General features: G+C 38.4%; 2 protein-coding genes across 4 annotated transcripts; one reads left to right on the top strand and one right to left on the bottom strand.

Moving 5' to 3' along the window:
* Positions 1-440: 440 nt before the first annotated feature.
* On the bottom strand, positions 441-8,811 carry dhodh (dihydroorotate dehydrogenase). The gene is made up of 9 exons (XM_071488705.1): positions 8,709-8,811; positions 7,336-7,548; positions 7,032-7,231; positions 5,791-5,873; positions 5,135-5,322; positions 4,488-4,601; positions 3,217-3,370; positions 2,854-3,013; positions 441-2,252 (listed from the first exon to the last, which is right to left on the bottom strand). The coding sequence occupies exons 1-9, from the start codon at positions 8,724-8,726 to the stop codon at positions 2,096-2,098; spliced, it is 1,287 nt and encodes a 428-aa protein (XP_071344806.1). The 5' UTR covers positions 8,727-8,811; the 3' UTR covers positions 441-2,095.
* pkd1l3 (polycystic kidney disease 1-like 3) lies at positions 8,774-23,463 on the top strand. 3 transcript variants are annotated; one of them, XM_071488700.1, is made up of 24 exons: positions 8,774-8,886; positions 9,408-9,586; positions 10,566-10,673; positions 10,841-10,866; positions 10,958-10,991; positions 11,111-11,172; positions 11,307-11,369; positions 11,477-11,623; positions 11,720-11,832; positions 11,971-12,094; positions 12,182-12,301; positions 13,458-13,677; positions 13,999-14,180; positions 14,308-14,538; positions 14,806-14,907; positions 15,489-15,667; positions 16,482-16,628; positions 16,734-16,936; positions 18,281-18,468; positions 18,689-18,821; positions 19,644-19,839; positions 19,961-20,180; positions 20,421-20,505; positions 21,364-23,463. In XM_071488700.1, the coding sequence occupies exons 1-24, from the start codon at positions 8,873-8,875 to the stop codon at positions 21,408-21,410; spliced, it is 3,123 nt and encodes a 1,040-aa protein (XP_071344801.1). In that variant the 5' UTR covers positions 8,774-8,872; the 3' UTR covers positions 21,411-23,463. The 3 variants fall into 3 exon arrangements, with proteins under 3 accessions (XP_071344801.1, XP_071344802.1, XP_071344803.1); XM_071488701.1 differs by lacking the exon at positions 11,477-11,623; XM_071488702.1 differs by lacking the exons at positions 8,774-8,886; positions 9,408-9,586; positions 11,477-11,623 and having other exon boundaries at positions 10,596-10,673; positions 11,971-12,020.
* Positions 23,464-23,557: the final 94 nt, after the last annotated feature.

The following is a 23,557-nucleotide window of genomic DNA, read 5'->3' as shown; positions in this document are numbered from 1 at the left end:
AGTACTGCTGCCTATGTCTAATGACCGCTGTCTATTCTTGGATTAGGATGCAGTGTTGTGATAGGCTACGAAGGCTTCGCAACGTGTCAATGAGTGAGGGTAAATCCCCAAAAATAACAATAAAGCAGCCTACACCAATGGGATACGATGCCACAATGCCCGCAGCTAATAAGGACTCGAAGGAGTGGGAGTTCAGCTAATAAGAAGAGGACTTGAAGGGCTTTCTCTATTGCTGATGGGAACATAGTAAACTCAACTTAGTTCCTTTAAGCCAGAACATTTCATAAAACAAAAGAACACCACTGTGTTTGCTGCTGCTACAGCTGATTGGGAAGAATCAGTTGTCTACACTCTGTTCAGGGAGAATGTGTTTCTCCTCAGACAGACTGTGGTAAATGATTTCTGTGATTGTTAGAACAAAAACAACTTCAGATCCACCCTCAGTGTAACCTTGTTTTGTTTTTTATTTTTGTTGTACTTTGAAGCATATTTTCCAGTTAGTGTAAATGACTCTCAAAACAAGTGCATTACTCCACCCCTCCTCTCACAGAACATATTGCATTCCACAGCCGATGAGTTTTTATAATGGTAAACCAGTGGAAAAATAAGCACAACATGGATGTAACCTCTCAGGATAAATGTTTCTGTAATCATTGTTTCAAGTTCTTTAGATGCAGGAAAAGAAGATGTTTTCAAACAACCAACATAACCTGACCAAATGTAAAATTTAGTGATGCATTTGTCATCTTTTTGATAGACACATCAACACATCATGTAAAAATCTGATTGCATGATCGCACAGGATCATTTTCACAGCAAAAGGAACACATTGTGAAAGGAAACTTAAAAGGCGGAAAAGAAGTGATGAGTTAATTTTATGCTAATCTGACAAATGGATTTTGAAATCTGTGAATGTAAGTGACAATTGGTAATATAGCAGATGGAGCCGTCATCACAGTCTGTATGATTCATCCTCTGGAGTGCATGAATAACCACAGCAGATGCCACATTTCTCCAGTCTTCCATTTTTTGTCAAAACACATAGTCATAATTTAATATCATAAAAAAATGTCTTGTGTAAGGTGTTGACATTTGATCAAATTAAGACTCAGATTACAAAGAATTCTTAAAAAGCACCATAATTATTCTTTAAGAATAGTTTAATTCCAGTTGTGGATCTCCCACACTGAAATAAATATCTTTTATACCCAGTACACAGAGCCATTGACTAAAATAAGTAGCTTTCTACAATGTCAGCGTCAGATAGCAGAAAAACTGAAAACATCACATATGTCAAAACTGAAATTATGCAATGTGTCGTCTGCAAATAGCACATGAAGTTCTAACTGTGTATACTGTTCTGTTTTTCTGTTGGCGCTTTAACCCAATCTAACGTACTATAGATTGAAACAGAGACTTCACAAACACTCACCATGAACGGCCCTGCCACAAGCACATAGCAAAATAAATACCTTCATCCTAAACCCAAACAACATTTGAGCTGTGTAGTACCATCATCAACATGTCTTCAAGAAACGTTGGCACGCTTCCATTCATTTCAGATTTATAACATCTATATTTGTCATTAAGGCAGTGAATAACACAATGTCAACATTTGAATGTATTGTTTCAACTTCTGTATATAACTAAAGTGGAGGACAACAAACAAATTTTGCTATTTAATCCGCAAAACATCATGTCAGATTATCTTCTTTACGCACAAGAAAGTCGGTAATATCCATTTGCAAAAATTTGTTTAGGGAGCATGTGTTTGAAAAATTCAAGCATTTTGGTCTCAGTATGCACCTGAGAAATACTAACTGCTGTTACACTGTAACAAAAGGAAGGACGTCTGAAATAAAGTTAAAAACTGACCTCAGCTTCTCACTACTGCAAATGCATCAAAGATTTACCATTATTCACTTAATAAGTAAAGGCATAGCTGAGGTTTGGTGCATTTAATCTTTGCACTCCTCACCACCAATACTGAATATATGGTTTTAACGACAACCAGCTCAGAGCTGACTGAATGCACAGGTAGACTATCACAAACACTCATTCATCTCTGTTTAGGAAAAGTTGACACTCATGTTGCCTAGTTGGAGGAGGCGGCAGCTACAGGTGCTACTAAGCCCCGAGTGTCTGTGTTAACATTTACCATCTCTTTCAGCATGCGCTGCTTATGAGTCGACCAATCTGCTCCCCTGTGATCTGCCCCAACTGCCTCTGATATGCTGCTGAAACCTTGATCTCTGTGAAAATACAAAAAAGGTACTGAATTAGTGATTAGTGTGGTGAGAATCAGAGGATGTTATGTTTTTACACAGCTGAGAGTTAGGAACTGGAGGAAAGTTCTGGAAACTAGTGCTGCAAGTCTTTGAGAAACATGCTGTATGAAATAACATGATCTGAACATTGTGGAATCGCATTAGCATTGCTGCGAAATACCACTATACGTGTAGGCCTATGCTAAAGTCGAGGAGTGAAACCTTTTTGACCATTATTAATTCAAGTTTATTGGGTCTTATTCTGTAGCTTTGCCCATAATTTCTATAGCCTATGACATATCATATATAAACAATTACTGAGACTAAACATTACTAAAAAGAAATTTCACGAGGGACGAAACACAATCATAGAGTTAAACCATTTTATTTGTAGGCAAAACTTAAAGTTTGACCTAAGGGGCCAATAATTTTACAGTCAGACAAGTTTAGCAAACGTGTCTCAGTGATCCTGTCAGATCTTTTATAGATATAGCTGGGCTCCAAGATCTCAGTGATTAAACTGGTGAATAAAATGTTATTTCCAAGACATAGATTCATGAACATTTCCATTCACTGTCATACTCACTTAAGAAGTTGTTCCAATTCTCGCTTTATCTTTGTCACTACAGGTGGTCCCTGATAGGTCAGAGCAGTGTAGAGCTGAACCAATGAAGCACCAGCACGGATCTTATCCATAGCATCCTGCCCACTGGCCACTCCACCAATTCCCACAATTGGTACTTTGCCTACAATAACGTTGACATACAGTGAGTGTATTTTATATGTAACTTCCAAAAATCAAAAATACTCAGTTTACTGTCATAATAAAATAAGAAAAAATAGCAAATTCTCCAATTTGAGAAGCCGGAACTGTGAATTATTTTGACATTTTTACTTGATGCTAAGGCGATAAGAGGTGGACAGAAAATTTTGACAAAAAACGACATACCTTTAGTGAGGTTGTACATCTCTCTGACCATGCTAGTAGAGAGGTCTTTGAGAGGCTGGCCACTTAGCCCACCAACCTCAGACTTATGCGGATCCTGAAGCGTCTCTGGCCTGGACACCGTGGTGTTGGACACCATTAAACCATCCACTCCCAGCTGCAAACACAGAACATACACAGAGTTGAGGACACAATCAAAATTTTTCCCATTCACTTGAATAGGAAAGTGTGTCCAAACATTTGACTGGTACTTAATGTAGCTGCATCTACAGGAGCAGATCCCACACAGTTATGTGGGTGGCTATGAGTAAAGGCCATTTGACTTTCACAGACCTCTAATGGGAAGCATACTGTGACAAAGAGAAGGACAGAGTTGTTAAAATAAATGCTTACTTTCCCCTTCTTACTGTCTCTTCCATTAAGGCTAGTCTCCTCCTCGCTCCCATGAGCACAAAAACACTGCTCTGGATTTTCTAATATCAGCCTACTAAAGTAGTGATAAGATTACCAGAACATAGTGGAAAAAAAGAGCCAAGTCCTTCATTTTAAACTGTATCCTGATTTTTTCTTTTGCTTCACTTTCATTTGCCTGACTTTATTTAATTGTAGAGCTAAATTTCTTTTCGGTTTTTCACCTTGTAAAGCACTTTGTAACTTTGTTTTGAAGGATTCTGTTTTTTGTTTTTGTTTTTTTATTACTAAGATGATTAAAGATCTAAAATGCAATTGTATTGTAGAGTCACATTTCTCTGGCCGGCAATATAACTGCCATTCAAGCAAAGAAAAGGGCTGCATCCTTGTGTGGGTGTGTGCTGTATCCATGAAGCACTAAGAGCAAGCATCATGGATGACTCAAGGTATTAGTGCTGTTGCAGAGCAGGACCTGACCTTCAACTCTCTTCTTTTCCTGTGTTTTAATGTTTAGTTTTTTTTTTTTTCCTATATTCTTGAGAAAACAGATTAAACTCTACGAAAGCAGAATGTGTAAACTTGAAAAGTATCCTGTTTTCATTTGTTAGCCAGATTAGGTTTGCATTGGAAAGGGTTATGTTCCATGGAAAAACTAGACTCCGTGGAGAAGGAGCACAATCCTTCTGAATGAAACCTTAACAAACCATTTCATTCGCCATGAATGCAAAACACAACAGAAATTAAACATGGCTATCATGGACCAAAAAAATTGCTTATTAAGAAATGAAATTGAGAGGGGCAAGAAAAATCAAATCAAAGGCACAATAAGAGAATTAGATGATTATAACAAATACACTACCAACCTCAGTGACAACATCAGCTATGTCTCGTTTGTCCTGTGCAGTGAGGTCAGGAGCAATCTTCACCAGGACTGGAGGTTTGTGTTCTCCCTGCAGGGCGTCACGCTCCTTCAACACCTGAAGAGATTGTATGAGAATGTAAGTACATCAGGGGGGAGGGGGGGCTACAACTATTGGAAACTAGACAGAAGGTCTGTGTACTGTGCTGTAAGATCTAAAGCCTTGGGAATGAGAAGGATTAAAAATTAAGCTGTCACTTCATTTAACTTGACAGATGAAGAGCTGAACAACAAAATACAGAATAGGTAATTTATTTAAAAAGAAACTTAACACCATATTAAAGCTTAAATACATCCCCTTAACAAATTTTTAAAAATGTTTTCAAACCCTGCAAGCACCTAGGGATGGAGTTTGACAGCATTTTATCTCATCTGAAGCCAGTTCTGAACCCATTTACCAAAACCAAATCTTTGCTAGTTTGTTTGGTGAGGAATTAAGAAAAAAATGTCCTGTTTTTATTTCTCTCTGTATCATAACTAAACTACAGTGATTATACTTGAAGTTATTTAAGACATTTATATTTTTGTCATTTATTTTTGTCAATGTTGAGTCCCAACGCGGTAGTTTAACGAACATTCACAGAGTCCTACCGTATGTAGGAGCTGGTGGAGCTCTGCCTTGCCCTGCAGGTCCCGGAGACCCGGCGTATTAGGACTGCTGACATTGACCACCAGGTAGTCAGCCAGTGGGCCCAGGATTCTCACACCCTCCAAGTAGTCTGTGCCTGCATCCTGGGACAGCTTGTTCTTCCCCAGGTTGATGCCCAGAGGAAGGCCAGCTATAAACACAGACATATGCACGTACACACACACACAAAAACAGGAAAGTTCAGACAAATACAAACACAAGCAGCATCATCAGACACATGACTCAGCTGGGGCAGTGGCTGCTCATGTGCTAAATGGGCTGTAAGCAGGTATGGATCAGACACAATAGCACGTGAGACAAGGGTAGGTCAAGATCATTAAAACAAAACAACAGAATAATGTATAAACCCATTTTAGTGCTAGTGCTTGACCTTCTCATCACAAACTAAGTGACCAATAAATGATAAATGCACAGAAGACCAAACGTGCCAGATTTACATCAGACAACTTGGAGTAATAAACATTTTTTTAAAGAGGAAAAAGAAAAACAGGTTGCAATTTTAAAACACTACTAGGTATTTTTTCAGATGGATCAGTGACTCATTTCACATTTACATTAGGCTCTACAGTATAGCGTCACATACAGAGTGCCTGCTAACCTTTACTTTGCTCTTGCTGTGTTTCTTCCCTGGCCTTCAATCTCTGCTGTGCTTCTGCCAAACCACAGCTGTTGAATCCATATCTGGAGACACACACACACACACACACACACACACACACACACACACAAACTTGTTAAATTGCCAGCCTATTAATGAAACTAATACTACAAAAATGAAGTGCACTAAATAGCAAAAGCGCAATATAAAAATTTCTGTAGAATATTAAATAATTCAAATCAGATTGCAACTGGCAGAGCTCTTAATTCACTGGTAAATTGTCTATTGCAACATCTCCATCTCCAATTACCATAAATTACCAATTTCACTGGGTATGATGACAGAAAAGAACATCAGAAAAAGATTTCCTTTATATAGCTCATTTAAATCTGTGTTACAAATTAAAACTGCAAAGAAAATGAGATAAACCTGTAAACCCTATGGCAGCAAACCTGTAGGAGGCATAATCTTTTTGAACGCACTGTGAAAAAGAATATTATTATTGTCTCTTGCTCTCAGTTTCAATTTTAACACAAACACTAATGTGACTCCTTTCCTGTTAAATACACTGAATAAACATAAAAGCGGAGTGTTTAGGTACAAAACATGACCAATATAAAAAATATTTTGAAAGACATGAATTGCAGCCATAAAGCTACCAGCTGCCTGTACGCACTAGAGCTGATTTTAAAGTACCCAGCCTGACCTATGAAGCACTACATGGACTTGCCCCCATTACCCTTCAGATCACGCCGACCCATCTTTTATGTTCTGCTGGTTCTGCCTGCCTAAACATTCCCAGAATTCACTAAACAAATAGATGAATAAGCTGGCTTTAGCACATTTTCACATTACAAATTTTTGTAGGATTAGTTTTTTCTGTCTTCCTGCAGATATCAGACTGCCCTCTGACTTATTTGCAAGTTTTCATTGTAAGATACTGCGAGATTAGTAGTAAGATAATGTTGCCCCAATTTAATATGCAACATTATTTACACAAGGAAATATTTTAACACCATTAAAACATAATGAAACAAATAAATTAGTTTTAATTTAAGTGTTAATTTAAAATGGAAAACATTTTCCCCATTTTTAATATAAAAACACTGTGATAACCTACAAAATACAATTTGTGTAAAACACAATATATACAATCTATTGTATAATAATGCTTTTTGATACAACAACAATAAAACAGTCAGTCAGAGTATTGACAATAGTGCAACTTTTTCAAAAGATACCTGTTAATAATGGCTTGATCTGTAATGAGTCGAAACACACGTGGTTTGGGGTTCCCCTGCTGAGGTTTGGGAGTGATTGTTCCCACTTCAACAAAGCCAAAACCCAGTTTGTACAAGCCGTCTACAGCCTCCCCATTCTTGTCGAAGCCCGCCGCAATGCCAATAGGGTTTTTGAACTTTAATCCCAGGACATTCACTTCCTGAACAGACATAACGACAAACAGAACAAAGTCTTACAGGGTCTGGGGTCCATTCTGATGTAAATGAAAAGTGTCAAATCCAAACAGCGAGGTGACATACTTACCAATGATGCAGGGTCCTGGTAGCGGTTAAGAGGAACCACACCCAGACCTATCATCTTCACTGCCAACACATGCGCCATCTCTGCTCCTACAATCCTTTGCAGCAGGGGCATGAGCTGGTTGGCATAGAAACGCTCATCTCCAACCATGGTGAGGTAGGAGGCAAACAGAAGGCTACCTGAGCCGATGACCTTCACAGCGTCTTTTAACTGCTTCTGTTGACAAGACCATGAAAGATTAATGTATTAACTGTGTCATCAAACGACTGACATCAGGCATTCACGGCTGTGACTAGAGTGATAATACTTGGTAATAGTTTAATAAAAGCATTCAGATTATTTGCAGTGACCCCATTTCCACAATAACCTGAGTTTGAATACAGTGTTTTGTTTAATAATCAGGTTAATAGTGTGGTAGTGTTGAAGAGAAACAAACTGCATGGCCATCATACATCACACCATGCATGTCTGAATTTCAGAAATGTTAATGGGACCCCAATGGAAGTGAGCCATCATTAAACTAAATTAATTACACTTGTGCTTTCCTGTTGAGTCAAAATGTCTGCTATGGAAAAACTGTTGGGAGGTACACAAAACCAAAGAGAGAAACAAAATGACCACAGACAGAAATGACCACAAAGAGAGTAAAAACAATCACAAAGGGACACATAACAACCACAAAGATACAGTAAATGACCATTTAGAGATACAAGATTATTAGAGAGATACAGAATGACCACAGAGAGACAAAAACTTCAGAAGAACGACTACAAAGAGACACTACAACAAAAAGACACAAAACGCCCTGAAAGACACGCACAATGGCATTAAAGAGACACAAAACGACCACAAGGTGTCAAGGGGACCACAGACAAACTCCTGTAGGAGCCCCCTTGGTGTTGTGGTCATCAATAAGACACGGTTACACATTAAGGTTTGGGGGAATAACCAAACATATGACATATCTGTGCCCTAGGACGCGTTGTGTCATAATCTATATATGAGTGGAGGTAATAGTGGAGGTGATATTTGGGGCAGACTACTTCTCAGTGACAGCTGAAAACTTAGCATACTCCTAAATACATGAACCTAAACAGCTGTCTTTGTAAATATATATTTTTTTTTTTACAACAACCGCCTCTATTTTCAGAGAGCAAGCAAAGGTGGTGGCAAAGACACTGTCACTGCACCGCCTATGTGTCTATAGTTTCTTGCGAAGACACAGGAAATCCATGTGTTTCCTGGTTTAATGTTACTTTTATGCGGAGCCGCCGAGCTAGAAAACAGGAACCCAGCTGTCACATCAACGTTTGTGGCGTCGTTTCAAATGATCTGACTCTGCAGGACAAAGAGTGTGAGATCGTGTCTGAAATTACCTTCAGATGTCCCGCCATGGACGCAGGTCTGTCCTTGCATTTCACTGCATGAAAATGTTACACAAACACATGGTGAGTGCTTCCTGCGTGTCCTCTCGCGATATTTCCATCGTCAGTGCGGATCCTGGAAAAGATGCAATACAGATTCATCTGAGTGAGTGGAGATGTTTCTCAAGAGGTAGAAATATAAATGGAGAGCGTATTTAGAGGGATTTAGTGAAATATTGAAAATGAAATATTTATTTTTAAGGAATTAGGATTTATGAAGATAAAAAGATGTTTGATGAAAGATGTTTTCGTGTTGACAAGCAAATGAAAAAGTGAAACCTGGCCTTGGTCAGTTGCAGATGAAAGGTTCATCTTGTATGGCCTTTGGTGACGCCAAGTGCCTCCTTCACTTTGCATCTTGTTTGAGTGTCTGCAGTGATTTTCCTAATGTATTGAGAACATATGCAGGGTTTTTCTGGAGAAAGCTCTCTAATTTCCATGTGACATACGGAAGTGATTTTGCTCATTTGCTGTTGCAGCCATAGCTCCTACAGCATTATGTGCTTTGGCTCTGTACATTATAATAACCATGGATATGTTACTCCGAACCTCTGTCTTTTTGTGGATTTCAGTTGGATTTCTGCCTTTACCTGAAAAGTCTGAGGCCTGTCCCGGCAATGATTTCCCTGCCCTGTGTGATCTTGTTTTCAGACATGTCTGTTTTGAGTTTGTTGAGGAATCAAAAACCTGGTTTCAAGCCAGGAGCACCTGTGAAAAGCGAGGAGGGGAACTCCTGAAGGTGAACAGCCCAATCAAAGATTTCCTGAAGAACATCACCAGAGAGAGAAACTTCACATGGTGGCTGGGGGTCCAAGGGGAACCTGCCATGAGTGAGTAAAGTACACACACAAACATATCATGTCTTTTGTTTGGTTTTTTTTTTGTGTGTGTTTTTGCCTCATGATCCTTAAAATCAGGCAGTGTCTATTTGAGACCCCCTGCCACAGGGTTCACATGCAGATTGATGGAGAGCCCAAGAAAAAAATGATTTCTTTTCAGGTTATTTCATTTGATTTATCAGCAGAGGCCTTGTAGATAAAGTTTCAAGATTTAAAAGAGAAAATGGCTGACTCGCCTAATACCATTTTTTTTTTCATCTAAGAAAATAAAACAGTTTCTCAAATGCACAAGTTTAATGTTGTCTTGAGACAAACAACAGTATGAGCTTTTGCAGGACAATATCAAAATTAACAAAATTCTGATTTATATCAAAATATTTTCTCAAACAACTAAGCAATACAAAATCAGTAGGTACTCAAGAGATTTAGAAATAAGAAATGAGCTACATCTTGTTATTTCTTATTAAATAACTTTTAGTTTATCCATGACACTAGACTATAGTGCATTTAGTGCATTGTGAAATTACTGTGCAAAATATTTAAATCGTGGAGAACTTCGATAAACATTGCATCTGATTTCTTTCAAAGCTTCACTGCTGAGGTGAGGTAAAAGCCATTAGTATGTTACATGTAAACCCCACTATCAGGTCAAACTCATTTATCAGGAAAAAATAACAATCTCTGCTTCCAACTTCTAAAATATGAGGATTTGCCACATTTGTCAGAGTTATATTATTAGATTTAATATTAGGTTAGACAGAAAAAACAAGCAATTAGAAGACATAATTCAGGGCTCTGGGAACTTGTGATGGGCATTTTTCATTATTGTATGATATTTTATTGACTGAATTGTCTGAAAAATGATTGACAGATCAATCAACAGTTGCAGCCTGAATGGTTTTTGTCTTCATTGAGTTTGTGTAATGCAACTGTGTGTGTCTATGTGCATTCACACTTCTTTCCAAAACAGAAAATGGTGATGTTTCAGAGTCCAACTGCACATACATGAAGCTGACTCCTCTTCAGCTCTTCATTACATCAGACTGTAACCAGAGACGAGGCTTCATCTGCACCCACAGTATGTCACAGCAGCTCCCTTATCACTGCTTTACGGCCATCCTTTCTTCCCTTTCCTTTATGTCTTACTTTCTTCCTTTCTTCTCTGGCATTCATAACAACTGAGTAAAGTGTATTACGGTTTCATTTCTTTTCCCACTTCACATTCAATATGCTCTTGTTTTAAAGATTTGCAGTCTTCATCAAACACAAAGGTAAGAAATACATTGCACGCTGTCAGTAAGAAGCCAGATAAACATCCAGACTGAATTTTCATGTTGGTTTTTTTCATGTTTTTATTTGCAGAATACAATAGGGCCCAGTCATGCAAGCAGATCTCGTAAGTCAGATTGAAACATTATGTCATCCTCAGTTCCAGCAAAAATAAACGTGAAGAACAACAGTCAAAATCTGCCTCTCTCTTTCTCTACTTCTCAAACACACCCACTTTGATTTTAGGACGAAAAAGGAATGTAGATGACATGGGTTCAGCTGTTGAAAACATTAACACACTCCTCCAGGTGAGAGATGCCTCATTCATTTTATATACAGACTGTTTGACCCATTAATCGCGACCACGGCCACTGAATAGTACAGTGAAATGCCTTTTGTTAATTATGCCTCAATGTTTACAAGTTCTGTTTTCCTGAGACAGGAAGCAGATAAAGAACTACTGCGAATGGAAACAACAGAAGGGGAGCCAACAAATGACAACAGGGTGAGTACCGTCCCTGACGAAGCCTGTGAAAACTCTTGTTATATCAGTGCTATCACAATATTCACCTCTTTTTATGCTTAGAGCGTGTCTGTTTGTCCCTTTCACAGGACAGGTTCATTGAGTATTTGTTGGAAGGCACTAAAAAACTTAGATTTGCAAACAATGACACTATGAGTCACATCATTAACTGTAGTGCTGGCATCCTCCTGCTCTCAATGAAAAAATGTGACATCCAGGCTAACCCAAACCCTACAGTAAGTTCAAAAGGATGTGAGACTATGACACACAAGCAGTCATACCCAGTCATTATGGCTCTTACAGTCAGGTAATGTTGCATTTTCCCCCTACAGTCTTTGTTTGAGAAGGTCTTTGAGATCTTTCGCCAAGTCTCTGTGCTGCTGGGCAAAAATAGCACAAAGGAATTTGTCTTCAGGCACCCAACAGGCACCATGTACCAAAGCAGGTTAGTATTTTCTTTTAGAATATCAGTCCTCTGTCTAACCGCTATCACTGTAACCTATTATTTTTATTTTATTTTATTTTATTGCTTTTGTACTATTAGAAACTGATATACAGTTCAATTTTATTTCCCTTCCCTCAGTCGCAAACCTGCTGACTTTGGCAATGCAGTGCTGGGCTCAGAGACAGATGGTGAGTTCATCATACTCCCCTCATATTCAGCACTTGAGGCTCAGCTTGGAAAGGCAAGCACAATCACCGCTCAGGTCTGTGTGTGTTATCATCATTTGTGTGTGTGTTTGTATCTTTGTTGTCACCTACAGCATGTTAACCAGAGCTTTTGTCCGTCTTAGATGACTACCTTCTCAGGGAATCCCCATCCCAATAATGACATCTCAGGAACTGTTTGCAGCCTTTTACTCAATAACGGAGACTCTGACATCAAGCTGAGAAACCTGACAGAGATGATAGAGGTACAGCCAACAGCAGAATTTAGTATTGTGTCATTTGAACTATAGTGCTAATTTTTTGCAGGAAGGTAGCAAGCAAACGTCAGACAATTCAACATTACAGTGCCTCCCTTGGGCCGATCAGTGCAATTTTGAAAATGGCAGAGGTGAAATTGAGATGTTACAAAAACGACTGTTATTACAAAGGTTAGTCAGAGTGCACACAGTAAAGCTCCTCACTGGCAGGTGATAAAAAGCAGCTTGTGACACCATGTTTATCAAAGCACTTAGCACATTACTGTGTTTATCCTTCCTGCATCAGCAGTGGGGTTAGCAATCAAAAGCACAGAAACACAAGAATTGTCTGTTGCAAACTGGGAAGGTAAAAAGCTAAATATACTGTACTATTTCCACTACCAATAAGAGTAAGGTTTTTGTTTTTTTTGTTTTTTATTGTCATGTTTTTATTGTGAGTAATTGTTGTCATGCATATACATATGCCAAATCCAACTATTTTGCAAAAGATTATATACTTAAAAATGATACTAAACAAAATCAAAAAATTAAGAATACCAATTCATATAATTTACATAATCTCATTTACAAGCCTTCATTTCTACAACAATAAATATGTATATTACTAATAAAGTAAATGTTACCATAACATGCTAGATATATCAAAGTCAAGACTGATAAAATATAAATAAAATATAATGAAGTGTATCTTGCCTTCTTTTCAGCGACTTCATAGAGTTAGAAACATCTGTGTAAAATAACAATTCGATTTTGTAATCTTTTGTACACCTGAATTTCTTTTCCATTACATTCCTTTTTTTTTTTTTTAATTGACTCTTGTTTCATCTCTTAGTAAGAAAATGAATCTCACTTTCCACTTATCCACACAGAGCTCACATCATTTATTTTTGTCCTAAATAAAGAAACACTCTATAAATTTAGGCTATAGCTTAGGTTAATATGCATGTATTAAAATGAAGAAGAAGAAATAATGATTCTTACTGGGAGGCTCACTATAGAGCAACAAAGTCATGTTGGTATTTTGTGCCGTCCAAAATAATTCCCTGCCAACTCCCTGTTCTATATGTGAAGATTTTGCTGTCTTCGGTTCTGATATTGTTTGTTTGTATTATGACACGATACCTGCTTTCCCTGGCTTCTCCAGATCTTTCTGCCTCGTCAAAATTCTTCAACACTAATGACTCGCACTGTTGTGTTTGAGAAAGACTCAAAAGTACTGAACACAATCAACATATCAGACCCTAATATGACCGTCATCTTCAGTGCTGTTCCTAGTGCCAATGTGTCACTAATTCTTACTCTGTCTCGTGGGTCACCTCCTACTCCTACATACTCCAACACCACAACCATCTTGAGCCCAACAGGTAACCATCACTTTTAGCAGGTGTTGATTTACTACTGTACCAGGACCTCTGATTTCTGTTATTTTTACTACTTAAGTTTAATATTCATGAGTGATTTTACATGTGAAATCCTCTGTATCTGTAGCAGTAGAATAATCTGATCCAGGCTGACACGAATAACAACACAAAAAACTAAAAGACACACTTATTTAGCATAATAATTTCTTCATATGTATGTGCCCCTACTCTTTCCTGTATTAATATGTCAGATAGACAAATCATGTCTGCTATAGCCAGAGACACTGTCTGGCAGACTGTAATACTAGCTGCTTTTTGCTACAGGAGGCTATCGCTGGATGATAACCCCAGAGATGTTAGAGCAGACTCCTGGAGTCTGGTATGTTGACATCAGACTCTTCAATTCCACATGGGAGCCAGACATGACACTCAGTATCACTTCTTTTATGAGCAAGTGCCTTTACTGGGACACAGAGAGTGAGATGTGGAGCAGAGATGGCTGCCAGGTGAGTTTCCACCTGGATAAAGTCTGATAAACTTTGGCTGTATTTCTTTGGCTCTGCATGTTCAGTCATGTTCTAGTTGTCTAGCATCAGTTGCATATCAGACATTGATGGGCTGTCATTGTCTAAGGTGGGAGAGAAAAGCACTCCAGAGCGCACACAGTGTCTGTGTAACCACCTCACTCTGTTTGGGAGCTCCTTCTTTGTGATGCCAAACTACGTGGACATATCTCGAACGGCAGAGCTGTTTGCTACTGTGTCTGAGAACTATGTGGTGCTGGCACTGCTGTGCGCTTTCTTCGGCCTTTACCTGCTCACTCTGCTATGGGCCTGCTATGCTGACCGCAGGTCACGCTCTAAGGTCAGTCTCTCCATACAGCTCTCACAGGTCTCACAATTCAGCTACGAGAAAACTCATCAGGTCACATTAGAAAAATATAAACTCTGTTCTTGATTATGAACTATTTATAAGCATAATCATCTCCCACCATTAAGCCATGATAAATGATGTCATTTTTTTAATGGTGGATATCTTTTTTGGAAATTAAACTCTTCTCCAAAAATAAATCAGTTTTTTGCCAGTACATTCATATTTATGCCCTACAATGATTTTATGTTGAACTATTAGAGGAAGATGACTCTGCTGGAAGACAACCACCCAGGTGCTCAATACAACTATCTGATCGGCGTCCAAACTGGCCATCGCAAGAATGCTGGGACGACTGCCAATGTAAGAGTCTTCTTTCATTCACAGAATTATGATTTATTTCTTTTTTTATTTCTCTTCTAAAATAGCTCGTAGAATAATCCTTTCTCTGAGGGTATATGTGGCTTAAAGTTGTTTACAATAAAGCAGTTTATGCCTGTTTTATACAGATTGTGTAAACTTCAGATTACTGTATATTATCCACCTTTCATGCCAGACTAGAATATGCGGCAATCTGCTGTGGCGTACCCTGAGGGGAGCAGCCTTTCAGGCAGTCATTAGGATTCACATGCTAAAGAACGGTACTAATCTAATCCAGAAGGCAAACAAGCAAATGTGGCCATTCTGACATCAATAATATGAATTTAGGAGGATATGTTCACAATTTTTCAAAATGCTATCTGATTTCATGAAAAAAGAATAGTCTTAATAATACATGCTTTCCCCAACTGTAATATCATGCAATGATGTTTGACAGTTTGCTCTAGAAAATGGTTGGGAGTTGTGTGAAGTACACTCAATTGTGGCCCTTTATACAATCCTGGTTCAGGTCACTGATGTGTGAAACCAGTGCTGTTGCATCAGTACATTGTGTTATCCTATAGGTCACAGTGAAGCTGATTGGCTCAGACGGAGAGAGCGAAATACACACCCTCACAGATCCTGATAAGCCTGTGTTTGAGAGAGGAGCTGTCGATATGTTCCTATTGGCCACACCCTTCCCACTTGGCGAAGTGCAAAACGTCAGGCTGCAGCACGACAACTCTGGAGGTCACCCATCATGGTACTAGAGGCTGAGACTGAGCACACTTCAATAGCAATTAATATATTTAGTTGTACACCATCTCCAGGCACTGTGCTTTGCCTTTTTTTCTTTCAGATACATAGAAATGCTAATTGTAGAAGTTTTCTATGGTGGCTACGTGAGGATGGCATAATTGTCTTGTAAACAAGTATAAATGAAGTTTAGAAGTAGCTTTATGTGATTTTTTTAGGTCATACCTTAAAGTGATACTCAAATACTTGTGTTTTTTATGCTTGGATTGATTCAGCTTTGCACTGAACATAACTGGCGGGCGTCAGTGTAAACCTGTAAACAGGGGTGTTAGAGCTGTGTGCAGGTAGCGTTTACTGCCTCTCTTCTTCACAGTAACACTTGACACAAAATGTCAGGTCTGCCTCATCATTTAGCACCAACTCATTATCACTTCTTATTAAATACCACTCAGAGCAACGAGCCTACCGTACACATGCATACACACACACTTCAGTGGAGAATAGTTCTGGGCTATAGTGTAGTATAAAAATAAGATTGGTAATAAAGAATCACACAAAATCCTTTGGGCAATATAAAGCACTGTAGTACTTCCAGTAAGATACTATACCAAATCCATCATTAGGTGTTGATGCTATCTTTACACATGTATGATGATTTGTGTCACAATATTTTTCTCTCCTTTTGCTACCATTTGATGCTCCCATTTTGCAAACCTGACAATTGTAGCTGAAATGTTATCTAATACTTGCATTTCTCGCATACAGTTACTCATATAGTAAATGTATAGTCTTTTTGTGTTATGAACTTCCCTTTTAAAAAGGTATATAAACAAGGTGACCGTACAAGACCTGCAAACACATCATGTGTTTCACTTCTTTTGTGGCTGCTGGCTGAGTGCTGACCGTGGAGACGGCATGACAAAGAAAACTTTCAACGCTGCAAGGAGCAACGAGATAGCCAGCTTCAGGTCAGAGTTGGTCCACGATACACTGCTGAAATACACCAACTAAGCTCTTGAGAAAGTCATGTTAATTGACTAGCTTCATGATGGGTTTCTGCTTCTCCCTGTCAGGAATATTTTCCAGAGCAGAACATCAACTGGCTTTAGGGATGAACACATCTGGGTGTCCATTGTGGATCCTCCCTCACGTAGTCCGTTCACACGTGCCCAGAGGGTCTCTTGCTGCATGAGCCTGCTCCTCTGCACCATGGCCATCAATATTGCCTTCTGGAACATTCCTATGGATGAGAACTCCCCAGTACTTTTTGCATTAGGTGAATTACAAGACCGTTTCTAAGCTTTACGCATCTGAAGAGCAAAGTTTCTTCAAGAGGGAAACTAATTCAAACAGTGCTGTTTTAGGTTGATAATAATTGTGTTTTAGGCATCTGAAAACCATTAGCCATTTGCACAATAAACCCACAGTCAAGACAGTCAGTATATTGAGACACACATATATAAAATGTAATATAATGAGCAGATTTCTTTTGGATTAAAGGTCAAAAAGTTGAAGCCAGCAATGTGAGCTGGAGCAAAGGGTGTAATTTCAAAAACAAGTTAATTGGCTCCCTGTTGATATTGTTGATAAACTGGATTATCTCCAGCAATTCTGCTTCCACATGTGCAAGCGAAACATTTCCAACTATGGAGGCGTCAGTAAAGCCCCGCAGCAATAAATGAATAGAATGTGTGTGGGATGAGAGAGTGGAGCCACCTTTACAAACTTGTACACAATACTTGTTTGTTGCTCTTACCAGAGGTCATAGGTGTTGAAAAGTGAAAAGTGTGTTTACACGTGGGTGTATTTAATCAGCAATATCAATATTGAGAATTGAGAATATTCACAGAGCTAGTCACAATGATCATTGTATTTTTTTTAAAGATAATAATCAGCTTATATCTCACAAACTCACTCGGTCACACTTAGTTGAATGCAGATTGTCCACACGAGGGAGCTGTTTAGTCATTGTCAGATCAGCTCTGCACAGCAGCAGTGAAACCTGCAGATGTGCACCCATTGATGACGCCACCTGCAGGCAAAAGAAAGTAATTATTATTATGAGATTACAGTTACAGTTGCTGTTTTCTCTGTGCACCTGTGTTTGAGATTTTACATTTTACACTTGTATTATGTTAGCTAAAATGAAATCATAAGTATCTGCTATGTCACACTATTCCCCAGCAAAGGGGATGAATGATTAATATTCAAATATCAATACAATTCAGCATTTTTTTTTTTTTTTGAACCTGTGACTTTTTTTTTTTTTTTTTACAAAACTAGTCATAAGACAAGTGTTAATTGCCTGAAAAAAATTGTCCCAAAACATCATAAAAATGTTTTTAAACAACCACAAGGTTTATGGTTACAATATTCAGTAACAAACAAAAAATCAGCCTACATTGCTCATTTCCTTTCCTTTCTTGTTTTTCTTTTTACATCCTAACCTGACTTTTTTCTTATGAACAAATAAAATCTGGAGTCCTTCTTCACAAAGTAACCAGTGACACACAGAGTTCTGTTCCAGTCTCAATATGTAGAAGTAGTAATGTTTCTTGGCAAGTTTTTACATTTAGTCACATCAACAACCATTGTTATCCTTGTTTTTGCATCTCTCCAGGTTCATTGGAAATTACCTGGCAGGAAATCATGGTGGGGGTGCAGAGTGGTCTCCTCATGTTCCCAATTAACATCCTCATCATCACCATCTTTCGAAGCGTCCGTCCTCGCATTATTTCGAAATCTAAAAAAGACAACTATGAGGAGAACTTCAGACCCCCCCCAGTTAACATACCAACTCTTCTGAAGGTGTGAGAGTGTGCTCAGCATTTTTATGTGACTTGTTTTGTGCATTACCCTGATAAATTATACTTCCCTCATCACTGTACTTGTTAGCCCAGAAACACACTGTCCATTCAGTTTATGTTACAGTTAATGCGTGGCTTTGACATGCACTACTTTACTATTAATTTGATCAAATAGTATACTGGACATGTAGCATTGGGTGTTTGTTGTGCATCCCTGCTAGGATACAGAGGAGATGATTTCTCTGGTGAGCAGAAGTAAGAGGAACAAGATGTCAGAGACATACAGGCTGGAGTCCACCACTGACCTTGGTCCTGCCTTGGAAAGGCTGCATGAACTCATTCAACTTATGCAAGGTTTTTCTTTTGATTTATTTATTTTCTGTAACAGAAAAATAACAAACATTGATTACCTTCTGATATCATGACTAGTTGTTTTACTGTCTGTACTGTACAATCTAGCTTAAAATTTAAACACATTAAATTGCATTTACATAATAGAAGAAAAGAAGAAAAACGGACAGTCAAGTGTAGCTTGTGCTAAGCAGACAAGAGAATTACAGCAAAAATTAAACATGAATGTGTCCTGTGAGGGCATAGATATATTGTGATGCAGGGATGCAAGGATAACGCTGGATATTTTATACATTTGTCAACACATCCCATGAAACAATCAAACCAGCTGAATGTATCGCTCAACACTCTCCATCTTCCCAAACCTTTTTGATTCTCAAAGCCCATTAATTTCTAGTTGGAAAACAGGTCACAAATATATACTATTAATGATGGCAAAATAACTCCCAAAATAACTGGACACTGTAATTTTTAGCAAATGTTTTATACATCATGTTTAAGGGAGAATTTACATTTGCGGATTTGATGCACTAGTGAGCATCTACAGCAGCAGGACGTGCATGAGTTAGACTTAAAATAGGTTACAGTGGTCCTGTTCATTGTTGACGGTTATAAAAATATAGAATATCACCAGACCTTTTCACACATCGTTTTTAGGCAAATTATTTTTCTCTCTCTGATCAGTCAAAGAGGCAACACTGCTTTCTGCAGCAAAGGCAAAAATAAAACCCTTTCTTCTCAAAGAAAGAAACCTCAAGTCCTGGAATGGCCACGCTGTGCAGAGAAATGTAATTACCTGCGGGTTTCTCTGTAATCTTGTGACAGGGGAGACTGAGAGTGACCTCCACTGGGTCTACTGCAGCAAGTTCCTCCTAGCTGGTCTCTGCCACCTCTTGATGGGCTTGGAAAAATTGGATGGAAAAAACTTCCCATGTCCACAAGAGTACCAGCATGCCCTCAACATCACTAATCTGCTGGTTCGCAAGGCTGAGATGGTCTTCAGCAGCCACTTGATCTACTGGTCAGCACTCCAGCCAACACGCAAACACAGAAACAAAAATATCTGTATAGAATAGAAATATCACTGGTTTTAGATAACTGGAACATCTAATTTTCTCTTTCCTTTCTTCTCCTTGGCCAAGCCCACCTTCCGTGAAGAAGAAGAAGGAGAGGTCGGGGGGCTGCTGGCTGCCCTGGTGGTGCGTGTTTGTGGGCTGGTTCCTGTTGCTGTCCATCAGTGGAGTGTCCACTTACTTCACCCTGCTGTACGGCTTTCAGTACGGCAAAGAAAAGTCCACCAAGTGGGTCATGTCTCTGGGCCTCTCCCTCTTCCAGAGCATCTTTATCCTGCAGCCTCTCAAGGTTGGTAAAGATGGGAAATTTTAACTGCATCCAACTGCTCCTCTTAAAAAGTCGCCTAATGCAGCATTTAGTCTACAAGCTGTACTATATGTTTCCAGCATGTCACTCTAGTCACTGTGATAATATGGCTATGTTAAAGATAATTTACTTTCTATAAAATAATGCAATTTGTTTATAAGGTCATTTTTTTTATATTTCTGTGTTCTGCGTTCATTTTCCACGGCTTGTTTTTGCTCACAGGTGATAGGTGTTGCTGTGTTCTTTGCCCTGCTGTTGAAACCTGTAGCTGTGGAGGAGAGTGAGGAAATTGAGCAAGTGCTGTTAGGTAAGAAAAACAGTATGCAGCTCATCTGTTACCAGAACAGGTTGGGGTTTGCAGGCTCCTAGATGTTAGGAAGTCAGAAATTTCATGTTTGCTCTTGAACTGTGGTGAGAACATTGTTGTGAACAATGTTTCATGCATTATGTAAGAAGGCTGCAGCTCTTTCTTTTCTTTGTCTTTAATATTGTCTGTGCTCATCTGCTACCTGCTATGTTTAGTACTGCAATGCAACCAGTATAGTAGCTTTTATCAGGATTTTTTTTTTATGTTTCATAATCCTCAAAGCTAGTGTATTCAATATCTTTCCTATGCTCAAAGTTTTGGTTTTAACTTTACTGTTTTGGTTTCAATCCAACCCCTCTCATTAATATTCTGCCCAGATGCCCAAAGAAAAAAATGGCTAATCAAAAGACGGTTACATTTTCTTTGAAAAAAAATTTTTTTCAAGGTTTTCGCTTCTAAAGGCTGTTATAAAATATCTTATACAGTACCTATATAACTGAGGCTGAAAAAAGTAGCACAGACATTTGAGGATTTTTTTTTAAATAAACCTGAGATGCTGGACTGCAATATTTGAAAAAATAGCCTCTAAATTTAACACATAAATTGTTTACTCCAAAATACATATTTCATAAAGCAGACAGACGTATCCATTCCTTTTTGTTTCAGGCTGACTGCAGAGAGCTCTTATGTAATAATGCACATGAAACAGTGGAACTTTTAGCTTTGACAACTCTAAACTAGTGACCCTTTCAGTTCTCTACTCTTCCCAAGTGACTTCTCTCTCTTAGGTGTATCAGTGCATCCTTCCTTCAGTTTAAGTATTGTGAGTCTTACTGTACTGTCTTCTCCATTTAACAGAGCAACAAGACAGGTGTAGATGGTTCTCTGGCAGGAACACACTGTGAGGAAGCTGCATTTAGCAGGATCAGCTGTCTTCATCGATGGGCACAGCTTTCAACTCACAGCACCTTTGCCGCCTCTTAAACACTCTTTTGCACTTATTGGAAGTTTTACATTTTGAATATAAAATTGCATAACACATTCTGGTGTTTTGCATGTGTCAATGCCTGAGAAAAGTTTCTGAAATGGTGAGTCAGGCTAAATGTTGCCCTTACATGTCAAAGTGTTGCTTTTTCCAAGTAATTTTACAATCCACGATGATTGTGGTGCATGTCCACACAAAGAAAATCTCTGGTTGCTTATTTATAAAAGCTTTTGTTCATATGTGGACATACACAGCACTCACAACTGGTAGAATCCATTTAGAGCTTCAAGAAGCATTCAAGCAGATTAAGAAGTCAAAAACTGTAACACCTAACATGAGTTCTTTGAGTTAAGAGCAAAAACTGCCCTCAATCCAGTCAAGTTAACATAATAAACAAGTAATGGAATAGTAGCTCTGCCAAAGTTATTGAATATCTACACAGATACACTATATCATTTCATTCATTTCACTTCATTCATTTGTTAATTTTCTCTATGTTAATTTGGGTGCACATTCTTCCTTTAACATTTCAAAGGCTATTACACATTACTTTTTATAGCTTAAAAATAATAAAACCTTACAATATTTATTGTTCGTACAAATGATTTTCTACTAGCAACTTTAAAATTATTGATATGGCCAGGATTTAAAGACTCCTAACAGCCACAGCCTACTGGTGTCCACATGACTAGTCATCAAAGTGTGTGACAAGCAACCACTGACTGCACTTTTAGAAGAGCGGGAAGGTACTTTTATGTAATTGCACATATGGGGGCTAATTATTAATTGATCACTTTTTGTCATTTCACCTTCGTCACTGTAATACATGCTGAAGGTGCGTGTCATGAATTTTCATCATATACGCCTACTTCTGTGTGATTCAGTCTGTCCTCCCTCTGAATGATTAATGAAACAGACCTAACTATATTCAAGTTCGTGCTCTTGGTTGGGGAATACACACAGGTCTGCAGACACTTTGATGTCCTGTCTTACTTTCCAGACTTTGATCCTCCTGTTCTTTTGTTTTATCAGAAATTATTTATTTATTGTTTTTCTTCAATTGATACTGTGTGCATTGTATGTGTGAGCTTGAATAAAGAAATAATAAATAGATAAACATGTCTTTACACCTGAAAAAAGAATACCTTTAGTGGTTTAATAAACTTCATCAGGCACCAAAAGCCCTTATTACCAGTATGGGAAAGTCAAAGTAAAAATTCAGCAATGCATTTTTTTAACAGTTTATTGAAAGTCATTTTTGTATTTCACTGCAGCTAAATATGAACATTTCCACTGTAAACTGACTCATCAGCAAACAGGCTTTACTTAACAAGGCAGCTCAAAACCTCTGACATATAATGATATTCTGATGTCAACTCGGTCAAATCAATTATAAGGTCACAAAAAATCAAGAGATATATTACAGACATCCCAGAAAATGGATAACCTTCAGGGGACGTTTGCAACCTTTAAAGAAGGTTCTAGGAATCTTCTTTAACGCTTATTTAGAGCAGCGGTCCTCAAAGTGGGGTCCAGGGACCCCCAGGGGTTTTTTGGGAGGCTCCCTGGAATGTATGGCTATTTTGGTCATGAGTTTCAAACCAACACTTTCTGTAATAAAACCTTCAAGAGAACCTTCAGGTTCCTAATGTTCACACAACATTCATGGAAAACTGAAAATTGTTTGCTCCCCTATGATGAATTAAAAGATAGAGAAGTAAAACAAACAAAAGTTTGCTCTAATAATTTATATTCACTACTGAGAAAGGGGGGTCTGACCTAATTCCCAAGGTGATGCAAGCCTCACCTGGATTGGCCATTCAGTGGAATAATCTTTGAAAATACAGCAGAGAAACTTAGTCGCTGTTATCAACAGCTCGTGTCTCATACTCTTATCAGCTGCCTGTTTTTTCTTACACCACAACAGCAGAGTAGCTTGACGCACATTCATGCAACAGTAACTGTCCGATTCACTTCTGTCTTGGTAAAAGGAGGAGATGACATTGTCAAGCTAATAATGAACAGTTTGTCAGTACTGATCTGTGATGTTTACAGGTGATATAACAT

Source organism: Trachinotus anak, unplaced genomic scaffold (assembly GCF_046630095.1).
Source record: "Trachinotus anak isolate AG129_WGS33_773 ecotype Australia unplaced genomic scaffold, CSIRO_AGI_Tana_v1 ptg000011l, whole genome shotgun sequence".
NCBI classification, from domain to species: domain Eukaryota; kingdom Metazoa; phylum Chordata; class Actinopteri; order Carangiformes; family Carangidae; genus Trachinotus; species Trachinotus anak.
Note: the sequence above shows the minus strand (reverse complement) of the source record. Positions and strands in the feature narration are given on the sequence as shown.